This window comes from Chlorocebus sabaeus, chromosome 25 (genome assembly GCF_047675955.1).
Source record: "Chlorocebus sabaeus isolate Y175 chromosome 25, mChlSab1.0.hap1, whole genome shotgun sequence".
Lineage (NCBI taxonomy): Eukaryota > Metazoa > Chordata > Mammalia > Primates > Cercopithecidae > Chlorocebus > Chlorocebus sabaeus.
In genome coordinates, this window is record NC_132928.1 from 46,854,617 (window position 1) to 46,868,007 (window position 13,391).

Here is a 13,391-nt window from a genome sequence, read left to right on the forward strand (position 1 = left end):
TCCCATCTCCTGAACGGGAACAGTGTGTATTCAAGCTCTCATTTTGGAAGAACTTTCAGTCATTGCACACCTGCTGTGACATTCTTTAACTATTGTCTTTGTTCTAAGCAGAATGTAGAGATGACCAAGAAAGGAAATGAAGGCCGGGTGTGGTGGCTCATGCCTGTAATCCCAGCACTTTGGGAGGCCGAGGTGGGTGAATTGCCTGAGGTCCAGAGTTCAAAACCAGCCTGGGCAGGTGAAAACCCATTTCTACAAAACATAAAAAAATTAGCTGGGTGTGGTGGTGGCAGGTGCCTGTGGTCCCAGTTACCCACTGCTTAGGAGGCTGAGGTGGGAAGATCGCTTGAGCCTGGGAGGTAGAGGTTGCCAAGTGAGCTGAGATTGTGCCACTGCACTCCAGCCTGGGTGACCCTGCCTCAAAACAGAAATTCAACAGTAGTTGATGTCTGAAGGTATTAACATACCACAAAATACTCTATGTAGCCTTCTAAGCTCTTTTAAGTCTCATCTAAGGAAAGGAATGATTTCTGGACTTTATAATGGATTCTTTGACAAGTGAAGTGGATTCCCACTTACAACTATGACAAGTACAAATGGCACTTAACCTCCTATGTAAGCAACTAGTGAAACAGCTGCTTTCAGACATTAGGCAACAGGCAATGCAGAACTGTGATCCCCCAGTAAGGAAAACAATGAGACAAGTCCATAACTATGTGGAAGCACTTTCTGGGTCATGGCGGAGGGAGAAAGTACCAAGCAGAGCACTGCAGTTAAGAGACAAACGAGTTTGGGGAAGACAGCTGGAATGTGTGGGGCACACACAGGGGGGAGCTACATATGGAGCTCCTTAGGTCGTCAGCTGAATATGAAAAGATTAGAACTATGCTTTAGTGGCTTTTTTCCAACCTTTAGAGAATGCACTTTCACAACTTTTGGCCATTTTTCAATTTCACATTTTTAATTGAATTTGTTGGAGGGATGAGTACCATTCAAATGAACCATTATTGATTTTATATAAGGGAGGAGACCATTCCTCATATCATCTTATGCCCAATTTCTGCCTCCAAAGAAAGAAGTAAAAACTAAAAGGCAGAAATGAAATCCACAGGCAGACAGCCTGGTGCCACACCCTGGTCCTAGTAGTTAAAAAAGATTGACCCCTGACCTAAGGAGCTCCATATGTAGCTCCCCCTACATATGGAGATTATCTATAGATTACAGACATTGTATAGAAATGCACTGTGAAAATCCCTATCCTGTTTTCTTCTGATCTAATTACCAGTGCATGCAGCCCCCACCTGCTTGCTCAATCAATCATGACCCCCTCACACGCACCCCCTTAGAGTTGTGGGCCCTTAAAAGGGACAGCAATTGCTCACTCGGGGAGCTCGACTCTTGAGACAGGAGTCTTGCTGATGCCCCGGCTGAAAAAACCCCTTCCTTAAACTCCTTCTTTCTTTAACTTGGTGTCAGAGTTTTGTCTGTGGTTCGTCCTGCTACTATACCTTTTATGGGAGTTTTCACAACCTGCAAAGGGAGAGAAAGCATGATCCATCGATGGTGCTAGTTCAGTATGGCTAGCTACAGCTGTACAGCAAAAATGAAGGTAGAGCTGGAGTCAGGGGCTAAGAAGGGAGTTTAGCCTCTATCCTGCCGGCAGTAAGAACCATTGGTTTAAGTCAGGAGAGAGGGTATGAAATCAGATTCGTTTGGGAATGTTTACTCTAGCTGTAGTGGAGATTAGATTGAGGCAGGCCTGTAGGCAGGATCAGTTAAGTGGTTGCTGTGGCACTGTATGTCCAAACTAAGACTGAATAGGAGAGAGGCAACTGATCTATAAAAGTATATTGAAAGATGTTTTGAGCTGACTAGAGGTGGTGGCTTAAGCAATTAAGCAGCTGAAACTCCAAAGAAAACGGAGCAGAGAACACAGTACTGTCAGGACATAGGGTAGGTCGGGAGGGGAAGGAGGTCAGTTTGGAAAGCACTGAGATTTTTTTCTGTGGGATATTTAAGCAGAGATACATGTTCAGTATGCAGCTGCTTCATGGCTCAGAAAGGAAATCTCGGTTGGAGATAGACTTGTGTGTCTGTAAATAGGTGCCATCAGCTTAACTGCTGAAGGTGATCTACAACATATTATGCAGGATAAAGGACTTTGAAAAGGAAACCAAGACAAAAATATAACTTGCCCAAGATCATCCACATGGTGGAGAAAAGAATTAAGACAGACCCAGTTCTGTCTAATCCAATACCTTCGCCCTCTCCCATTGCTCAAATGAGAAATCTGAAAATTCACTGGAAACTGTAAAGTGTTATAAATGTATGAACATCTCTATTAAAGTGGCTTAAGAGTTCCATGGAGTGATTATATTGCTTTTAATTGTCATAGTAGAAACTCACTTAGAAAAGAAAATGCTGGCCTTGGTCTTATTCAAAGACAGAATATGGGAGGAAGCCAAATGTTCAGCCCTAGGTCGAAAGTTTTATTCAGGTTTATGTGGCTTGTACACTTGCCAGTATTTACTTCAAAAGGTAACAATTCCAAGGTTATTTTTCTATTACAAGTAGTATCACTTAGTATACTTTTGAAACATGGTACAACTTCTCTGACATTTAAAATGAACAGATGTAACTGGCATTATAAAATTTTCTAATATATAAGGTCAACAAACTACACGGCAAGTATTCGGTGTAATACTTTATTTTCTACTGTATTAAACGAAAGCCAGGAAAATACCAAGTTATTTAAAGGCAAATCTTTACTCCTTAAAGAAAAAATACAAACTGTGGTATTTTTAAGATAGATCGTTATATTTTACATAATATAAACAAAATCACTAATGCATCTATATGCTTGGTTTCCTTAAACTACAATGAACCACAGAATGGGTGAAAATGCATTTACTTTTTGGTGGCAAATAAACATATTGGAAAAAACACGTAACACATAGCATGCCTTTTTTTCCTTACTGTCTACACACAGGAACTGACATAACCAAGATTTAATAGCCACCACCTCCTCTCCCCTGTCCAAAGTAGCCACCTCCATAGGCCCCCCTACCACCTCCTCGCTGGAATCCCCCAGATCCTCTGTAGCCTCCACTGGGCCCTCTGTAGTCTCCTCCAGAGTTGCCTCTAAAGCCACCTCGGGAAACTCCTCTATAGCCTCCACCAACACCTGCACCATATCCTGCCCGAAAGGAGTTGGGGCTGCCGCCATAGCCTCCGCTACCATAGCCTCCGCCACCATAGCCTCCACTGGTATAGCCACCGCCATAGCCTCCACCGCTGTAACTAGAACCTCCCCTTCTATATCCGCTTCCATTGTCGTATCGGGCCATCTTGGGAGGACGTGGACCATCTCCATACCTAGGAAAAGCACAAAACCATCACTTCAGCAAAGCATTCTTCTTATTTCCCAACCACTCACCAAATGCACAGTTAGTTATATTTGAAAATTTAATACATAAAGGGAATGAAGCCAAACGCACAAATTGAAATTGAAACAAAACTGATCTGCTATTCTAAAACAGTCATTGATTATATTCATCTGTTTTTCTGAAGTTCTTTCTGGTTCAATCTCAAAGGTTTTGAATTTTGGCAGTATGTCATTTCAACTTTAAGACAGTGCTCTTACTCAGGTCAACAACATAGTGTTCCAAGAAGGCAAGCATTAGGAGAGGGTTCCTGGAGCTGCCAATAAACTATTTGGTCTTTATCACTAAAAGTTTTCCTGCAATAATTCTGAAATACGATTTTGAAAAATGTGTATCTAATTTTGAAAAATTCTATCTACTACTGTAATTTAGGCCACCACATATTCACATATCCTAAACTCTCTTACATATATCCCTTTCTTTCTAGTTTCTGGACTACTATCCCTCATAGAAACAGATTATATATACAAAGGCTCCTTGCTTACCAGCCCTCCTACCAAAAATAATCTCTCTTCTCCTAAACACCCATGAATACTTCATTTGTTATCTGCCTATGATGCTTACTGAATTATCCTAAGCACCTAGGAGGGCCACAGTAAAGCATAGTAAGAACACTGTTTCAGGAGGCATGTTGCCTGGGTTTGAATCTGGTTCTATCAGTTATTAGTTGTATGACCTTGAGTCTTATCTGTGCCCGGTTTCCTTATTTATATTAAAGAGGATGAGGATAACCATCTACCCATCTTACAGACAGACCAAATGCAGTAAGTCATTTTTGATGAGGAATTAGAGGTCATTTTTGGATAACTGGAAGAATTTTAGTACATTAGCATATTACAGTATTACTAAAACACTTAAGGTTTTGGGGTGGTATTGTGACCATGTTCTTAAAAGATATGAAGTGTATTGATGTAAAATGTGGTAGTGCCTACTACTTCATCACAAATGATTAAGGAAATGTACAAAACGCTGAAAATTAGTGAATCTAAACAAAGACTATATGGCTATACATTGTATCACTTTTCTGCCTTTTTGGCAAGTATCAAGTATTTGTAAATAAAAACTCATGGGCAAAGGAAAAAATTTTAAAACCTGAAGCAAATAAAAATTTTAAGAATTAAGATAAATTTCTCATTTTTTGCTTTAAGATATCCATGCTCTTAGTTGTTTAAGATAAACAAAAACACATACACATTGGATAAAGAAGCAATTTAACATCTCATCAATATTTTTTCTTTAGAGATGCCAAAACAGTACCATGGAAAAAGGGCTATCTGGGCTGTGTCACTTCCCTGTCATGTGACCTACTCTGAACTACGTATGTGTATTTGTAAGATCCTTTTCCAACACTACCAATACGCACTGATGCGGTAGACCAATTACTAACAAAAGGGACTAACAAAAGTAAATGACATTTTTGTTCTGAGTTTGTTAGACGGAACTAAACTATATCTAGAATTTTACTTAATAAGGCTTCTATCAGTAACTCTAGGAGTTCTAGACCTATGAAAGATCTCTCTCCTCTACTTGGTTCAATGAGAAGTTAATATGGTACTCACCGTGTACTGCCAATCATAAGGTTAATACCAGCAGCTGAGGGTCTAGAGATTTGACGGATCATGTTCAGCATACGTTCATTTACAGGGTCCAACTGGCTGATGATAGCAGGTTGTTTGGTTACTTCAACAACAAGAGCCTCCATGGCTGCCCGGAGACCGGTGATACAGGCAGCAGCTTCATGAGATATTTGCAGTTTAATCCTAAAGCAGCGAAAAACATTAAAAGTAAGAGAGGGAGTATATGAAGAAAAAGACCATTATCTCTCAACCTCACACATGGCAAGTTAAAGAATAAATTTAACTTCTTAAGCATTAATATTTTAAAAAACTACTTATAACGGCCCCAAACTTAGGCAAACACAGATATGAAGAGTATTAATAATCAGCACTAACCTCTTAAAATTCACTGCTACTAGCAGGAATCTTAAGCCATAAAGTCTATCAAGCCAAATAAAATACAAAAATATATGTAATATATAATAAACAAAAAAAAGTCCAGCAATATGGATCATTCAGACTTTATTATTATTTTTTGAGACAGAGTCTTGCTCTGTTGCCCAGGCTGGAGTGCAGTGGCATGATCTTGGTTCACTGCAACCTCTGCCTCCCAGGTTCAAGTGATTCTCCTGCCTCAGCCTCCAGAATAGCTGGGACTACAGGTGTGCGCTACCACACTGGGCTAGATTTTTTGTATTTTTAGTAGAGACAGGTTTCACCATGTTGTCCAGGCTCGAACTTCCTGAGCCCAACTCATCTGCGGCACCCAGCCAGATCATCCAGACTTTAAAAGAATGAATTAAGAGACTCAGAATGCTGGCATTTTCTAGGTTTTCAAGAATATGATGGCTGAGCCTACTGGCTATCCATTAAGCTCTATTCCATTTTTGCCCAGTGCTTGCCACTAGTTTTGAATCAATATAGAGAGTATGTGAAAATGTATTCAAGTTTCACTTAGATTGATTCCATAGTAGTGTGCATAGTGGTTAGACATGGCTCAAATTTCTAATGCATCTGCTTCTACTGGTATCCGTTTAAGATTAAGTATATAGTATGCAATTAAGTTAGATATAATTAGTATATATTTAAGTTATAATTAGCATATAATTAAGTTACATTAGCAGCTGAATTCCATCATATTATAATTCTAAGAATTCAGTCTGGAGTTCACATCGGAAAATCCATACCAGTCATCTACAAGCACGATCTGCCCATCAGATTGGACTTTCTTGGAGGCAAACAGAAGCAACTGCAGGGGGGTGACTAAAGTCATGCCTTTAGCAGAGATGGCTCGAGTTCGAATCTGCAAATGGAGAAAGAGACAGTACAAAATGGTTGACATTCCAACTTCCAAATACCGCCACATACTGTGCTTTGAAAATCAAAATTCATATTCCTAATGATTGTGAAGACAATTTCAACTTTCAATGTTAACTTTTGTAGTCTTTTCTTACCTTTTCACCAAATACAAAGAAGGGAGATGGGTACTTCATGTCTTGGCTACTAAAAGGACAATTAACAGATGATTTGTGGATAAGTGCATTCCGTCCTTCAGTGGTGAGAATCTTTCTCTTTTCCTTATGATAGCATACATTGGGGTACACACCAAAGGCCAGGAGGGAGATAACAACATCCAAATTATTATCTGGTCCAGTGTTAGTAAATACTTGTGTCAACAAACAATCTGTTAAGAGGAGCAGAGTGAAAAGAAAAATCAGATAACTGGCTGATCTTCACATTACATGCAAACTATTCAAGAAAATTCAGAGAACTGACTCTTCCTCTCTTCACATAACCTGTCTGTAAAACTTTCTCATCTGCTACTCTTCAATAGCTGTTAGTTGTAGAGAAGATGGAATGATAATCTAAGAGGACACCTACTGGAATGAAGGCTGACGTTTTTACCCAGTCTACACTTTATGAGTACTTAGCTACTGACTGGAAAGTGTGACAGTCAACAGCTGAAAGCACAGACATATTTTGTTCTAGACAAACGAGTTCCAGTCTTATAACCTCCTAATTGGATAAATCAAAGACAAGTTATACTTTGGTGCCTGTTTCATTACTTATAAAATGCATCTCAAGACTCTAGCACATAAAGTTTTCCCTTTCTTATAATTCTGAGGAAAAACTAACATTTCAGCTGGCTCATGACAGAAGAGAACCACTCACTACTCTGTTAGGTTATTCTAATCACAGCCGTTAAAAATTTACCATCTTGCCCAACTACCTTCTGTCTCTCAACAGTCTTATCTCTGGTTTTGCATTCCAGTTCTCAATGTTTTAGGAGATAATTCTCTATTTTATAATCTAGTTGCAAAAGAAAAGTACTATAGTTCATCTTTATATTAAGACACGAGTTGGTTTTTTTCTACGTTAGATGTCATAAGGTCCTCTAATCATCTGTACACCGAAAGTATAAATTAAAGCCATTTAAAATTTAATGTGGTAGAATTTAATTCAAGTCTAAATGCTAATCAATTACTTTGCAAACCACTATAAGGTTATCAGCAAAGTACTCATTCTGGGAGCTGGACCAGTATCCATGAGAACTAAGAAACAGTTGGGAATATATAAAAATCATAGGGTCTAAAATTTGAAGCTAAACTACACTTTGCTGTCAATGTGCATGTACTATATAAATGTCACTTTAAAGATATCTTAAGAATGGGAGTCTTACCTTCTGGAAACCCAGAATTAATCAAAATCTCTTTGAGTTGAACTTTGGCTTCCCAAGTCATTCTTAGTGTAGCCATATTAAGTCTTTTGTGCTCACAAAAACGTATCTCTGCTTCTTCTCCACCCATTCTAAAATAAATCGGTATGAGAAATCATTCTCTAAGACCCGAGAACTAAATACAAATGAGAAACTACAGACAGCTCACCCAAATCTTACTCATACCTAGCATCATCCCAGGCTTGGAATACTGATAAAAGGGCTACGTGATCAGAAAATCTGTTTCCAGCAAAATTTCGATGGATATAGCCCAGCCGCTTTCCTTCATTGATGAAAGGCTCTGGAAAGCAGGTAGCAGCAGCAATGGTACAGATAGCATCTCCCACGCTGAAATACACAAAGACAGTTAAATTCAGACTAGATCACAATATTGCTGCCAGCAGCTCAGGTAGTACTGTCGACTGTGGGTTGCAGTCTTTATGCCTGTGATTCTACTTTTATTTGCAATGAAACTGGCTTAACAACTTTACAGTTGCTCTCTTCAGAATCAGAGAGGAAAAAAAAAAGGTGCGCTGACATTCCAATGGTCACGTACTTACCATAATTATGACCAAGTATATTTTTCCTTTAATATTCTCTCTTCCCCATCATACCAAATCTCTTTAATCTTCAACATTTTCTGATAAAATAAACCTCTTTTCCTGATGCTGCTCTTTCAAAACCAACTATTAATAACGAGGGACCCTCCCACCCCGGCCTCCCAAAGTGCTAGGATTAAAGGTGTGAGCCACATTGCCTGGCCTGCTTACTTTTTACTTATGAGAAATTAGTGCCTGTTTCCCCATGTTGGGCCCAGATATCCATCTACTGGAACTGTACATTTTTTTCGTGTTATACTTCTCTCAATATTTAAGTATGTCACTTCCCTTAAGAACATTCAGGATTTTTTTGTCTGAGCCAATACTGCTTTTACAGGGAGAAGAAGATTCAGAAATTATTCTACCACTTAATGAAGAGAAATAAAACAAAGCACTTACTAGAAAATACACCCCATTATCATCATTTTCCCAAAACGAGGCTCAATGGGGAGTTTAGCCAGGATTCGTCCCAAAGGAGTCAACTCATCATTGGCATCTAATGCATCAAGCTCTGTGGGGAAATAGATTTTTGTGAGTAGAAACAAATGGAACACTAATTTTAGGCAGACAAAACATTACTTTCTAAATTAAGGTTAAGAGAGTTTAGACTTCCTCTTTTGTCAAGCCAACTGCTAGTACCATCTCTATAGCCAACAATTCTCTTTACTCAAAAATAGAACAAAATCAAAATCTGGAGCACTCAACATAAGGAAGGTACTACAACTACATCCTGCAGGTTATAAAAACAAATACAATTCATATTAAATCTATAAATACAGTATTAACTATAATAGCAGCATAAGTTTCTATATGCCATAAGAAGTCTGACACTCAACTGTTAATGTTTTTGAAAAAAAATAAAATCTGGAGAAAATTCTGAAGTTACATAGCAGATAAATGCTAGATTCAAAATTCAAATTTAGATCTAGCTCCAATGCCCTTAATTTTCACTGCTTCTAATAAAACAACTTTAGCAAGAAAACATAAATGTTCCAGGCTGGACGTGGCTCACGCCTGTAATCCCAGCAACTTTGGGAGGCTGAGGTGGGTGGATCACTTGAGGTAGGGAGTTTCAGACCAGCCTGGTCAACATGGTGAAACCCCGTCTCTACTAAAAATACAAAAATTTGCCAGGTGTGGTGGTGTATGCCTGTAGTCTCAGCTACTCGGGAGGTTGAGGCAGAAGAATGGCCTGAACCTGGGAGGTGGAGGTTGCAGTGAGCTGAGACCACGCCACTGCACTCCAGCCTGGGCAATGGAGCGAGATTCTGTCTCAAAAAAGTTCTAAGAGATTCATATGAAATTCTGTGGGTATCCTAAGTTATGTTCTGATCTTTAGTACACAGTTAAGAGATGCCTTTTTAAGTTTTCTTTTGTAAAGTAACACTCACTGTCCCTTTCTTCCCTCTCACTGCTCATTAGAACAGGGACTATATTAAGTACCTAAGGTAAGACTGGAGGCCTTACTATTATTATTACGGCCCTGTTGACTACATCTTGATTCATTTGTTGTGTTATCTGCCAGGATAAGACAGGGGGTATGATTAATATCTGTGTCAAGTAGGTTTGTATTTGTTAAGTACCTCTAAGAGTGTGTTCTGCTTCAATCACAGCATCCAAAGGGGGAGGTTCAATTGCTTTGGCCAGAAATTGGCCAATTCCTCCCAGACGCAGAAGTTTTATGCTAAGAGCAATTTCATGCAATGGTGTTCGGAACATCTCTGGTGTCATGTGGGTTTCAAGTCTGAGAGAAAACAAGCATAAAATAACCATCCTCCTTGTGTATACACAGATGTTAGTTTAATAAACTTTTTGCAGCAAGGTAATCAGGCATAGAGCTGCCCTTTCCTCATCCTTTTATTTTACAATTACCATCGAACCTTTTATCATTCACTATACACACTGTTGACAAAATTTAATCTGGTTGCACAGTGGTTTCTGACCTATCCTCACAGCTTGATGGCCTTTCCAGCTGAGAATAAAAATGAAAAAATTATCCAAAATCTCGAATGCTATTAGCTCTACCCATGGTCTCTTCAGGCCTTGCCTGTTGACAAACATGGGTTAAAAACGACAACACCACTTTTTGTAGGATAACTCATACTAACATTTCTCTACAACCTCCCACCTTCCTAGTTCATGTAATTTTAGTGCCACTAGAAAGGCTCTTACAGATGTAACTCTTTAAAATCCAAAACTTTTTGACTTCTGACATGACACTTAAAGGAAATGCTCACTAGAGCGTTTTGGATTTCATGTTTTCAGATTAGGGATGCCAAACTGGCAAATACAAAGCAAATATTACAAATAAATCAAAATCCACTTCTGGTCCCAAGTATTTCAGTTTTAAAAGAGATATTTGACCTGTATAAATTAACAATAGCAAACACTTATTGGGAGATCATGATGTGCCAGACACTGTTCAAAGTATTTTACATTATTAACTCATTTCTTATACTAATCCTATGGGTTAGTCATTATTTACCATATTCTTTTTACAACTGAGGAAACAAGAGAGATTAAGTAACTTAGTATTGTATAGAATGAGGAAAACTCAGGCTTAAGGAGTAACCACTTAGTGTTATACAACATATTAGACACAAATAATATTAAAATTTAGGTCTCCATATTTCTAATTCTGGCTTATTCTCTATAAATGATTCATGATGAAGATTCTTAAGAAACATTTACACCTGATTCCAACATGGCTGGCAAAACTTAGATCAGCTTAAATTCGCAGGTTTACATAACTGCATATGTCTGTCCCTACAGAGAACAGAACAAAATTCCCTTACTAAAGGTCAAGAATTGGTCTTACCTCTCAAAACGAGCTCGGCTGCACAGGTGAAAGCAGAATCCAGGCCGTACTCGGCCAGCTCGCCCTTTCCGCTGCTCAAGGTTTGTTTTTGATGCCCATACTGTAGCATAGTTGGTCATATTGTTGTGAGCAGTGAAGAGTTTCACTTTCTGCCTACATAGGAAAGACCGGTTAATTCTAAGACTCATGTGTATTATCAATAACTATTACATATCCACTAAGTAGTGAATCCTTTCCACTATGTAGTTAAAGTCATGCCTACTTGTGATGTCTATTCATGAATGGCACAAGTAAAAATTATCAATTTGACTGCACACTCCCAGTTGTCAACCTACTGAAACGCAATGTAACATCCACCTGCCACTTACCAGCTGAACTGCCTTGGCCAAACTTTCTATGCCACTACCTACCTTGTAAGAGTTGTTTTTTTTGTTTTTGTTTTTTTTGTAAACGTTAAGTAAATTAACAGATGCAAAGCATTTAAATGGAATATGGCACATACACAAAATAAAGTAATTATTTAAGTCATCTCTATTCCAAAGTTTAGTGTAACTTTCAGGATATCTATATGTAGTGATGACTGTGTGGTCCTTCTGAACCCCCAAGCAACCTCAGATTCCTTCAACGTCACATACAGAGACAGCTGCCACTAAACTACTGGGACTGGCACAGAATGCTATTCAACATTTCCTAAAACGGATGTTGGCAGCAAATTGTTTTCATTGTCAGGACACACTAAGGAATTATACAGAGAAGTCATGGGGCACAAGTTGGCCAGATATAACCAAGTTTCAACGTTTTTGTCCTTTCAATTGATCAATTACCATGTAATTCCTGTATCTACACAGAATGCCTCCTGGCATATTTTCCAGGCTCATCTCATACCAAAATGAAGACCTTTAATCCATAAAGGAGGGTCCTTCAAGGTAGGATATTTGTCATGTGCTAAACACTGGTTATCTTTATTGATCAAATAGCATGCTATAGTATGGCAGAGATCAATGGAAATACCCAATGGGAAATAAGCGAAACACCAGCAGCCAAGAGCAATGAGAAGTAATCATCAGTTACAGTTTCAAGCTTTGTCACTTTCTACCATAACTGATTTGCAGTAATCAACACAAGTAACTACTCTTAATTATCAATTACCTATAATGCTATATAGATGCACAATAATTTTGGAGATATGAGAACACAGGAGTTTAAAAATAACGTGTTTTTGATTCTGTTAACTGGTAAGAAGTTTCCAGTTGGTAATACTGGAACAGGCAAATAAGTTTCCCAGTAACTTACTTGCAGGAGTCAATGACATAAACAACATCGTTTATGGTAATGCTTGTTTCAGCAATATTTGTGGACAAAATAACCTGTGAAGAAAGAAAAATTACATTCTTATTATACACTTGAAAGGACCGATTTCCTTATGTAACAAATGACAAGAAAATTACAGAAGTCCTAAAAAGATCACCCAATAACTGATTAATGAACCATCTACTAAGCTCAGAAAGAGAAGACTCCTTTTTTCTTCCTCAATTTAGATGGGTTACAATTTTTTGGTTAGCTCTCTGAAGGCCTGTAACATTTGTTTATTATCTACCTCACTTCCAGTCCCATCACTGTAATGTTTAATATTTACCTTGGTTACTCCAACTGGTACTGGATCAAACACTTTGCGCTGTTCCTCTCGAGGAATCTGAGAATGCAGAGGTAGAATCTGATACCGATGGCTTCCTATATAACAATACAGAACAATCAGGGACTAAAAACAGGAGCTGGTTTCAAACAGCTCTCCATTATACATACTTTTATTCAAAGGTAGAGACAACACAAAATTTTGTTTTCACATACTGGCTAAGGCACTAGCAAAAACATTCATTTTCACTCTCAAATACATGAGAATTCAAAGATTCATACCAAAATGTGGATTCATTTCCAAATGCTTCTGCATAGTATAAATCAAATTCCAGCCAGGCAAAAAAACCAACACAGCTCCGGGAACATTAAGGGTTTCAATGTACTTAAGTAGAGCTTCGATGAGTTCAAAAGGAGTTTCCTTTTCGTTCAATTGAGACATGCTCAACCTTGTTTCTGGACCATATTCATCACCACAGATCAAGTTGCAATTTGCCTGTAAAAAATGGAGAGACATATTTTGGACTGTCTCAGTTACTACAGCTCATGAGATAAGTCTTCTAGATTTCTTCCACTGACTCTAATGACTTATAATGTCATTATTTATTCTAGTTGACTAGTCACACA

General features: G+C 38.4%; 1 protein-coding gene across 2 annotated transcripts in view; it reads right to left on the reverse strand.

The window, feature by feature from the left end:
- Window positions 1-2,691: 2,691 nt before the first annotated feature.
- DHX9 (DExH-box helicase 9) overlaps window positions 2,692-13,391 on the reverse strand; it is a 48,168-nt gene continuing 37,468 nt past the window's right edge. For both annotated transcript variants that reach the window (XM_007989248.3, XM_073011695.1), the window contains 12 exons: window positions 13,047-13,260; window positions 12,769-12,863; window positions 12,426-12,499; window positions 11,133-11,285; window positions 9,898-10,058; window positions 8,714-8,825; window positions 7,902-8,063; window positions 7,680-7,807; window positions 6,454-6,683; window positions 6,187-6,302; window positions 5,003-5,203; window positions 2,692-3,375 (listed from right to left, as the gene is read on the reverse strand). In XM_007989248.3, the coding sequence (XP_007987439.1) occupies window positions 3,009-3,375; window positions 5,003-5,203; window positions 6,187-6,302; window positions 6,454-6,683; window positions 7,680-7,807; window positions 7,902-8,063; window positions 8,714-8,825; window positions 9,898-10,058; window positions 11,133-11,285; window positions 12,426-12,499; window positions 12,769-12,863; window positions 13,047-13,260 (2,013 nt within the window). In that variant the 3' untranslated portion in view covers window positions 2,692-3,008. The remainder of the gene's footprint in view (window positions 3,376-5,002; window positions 5,204-6,186; window positions 6,303-6,453; window positions 6,684-7,679; window positions 7,808-7,901; window positions 8,064-8,713; window positions 8,826-9,897; window positions 10,059-11,132; window positions 11,286-12,425; window positions 12,500-12,768; window positions 12,864-13,046; window positions 13,261-13,391) is intronic.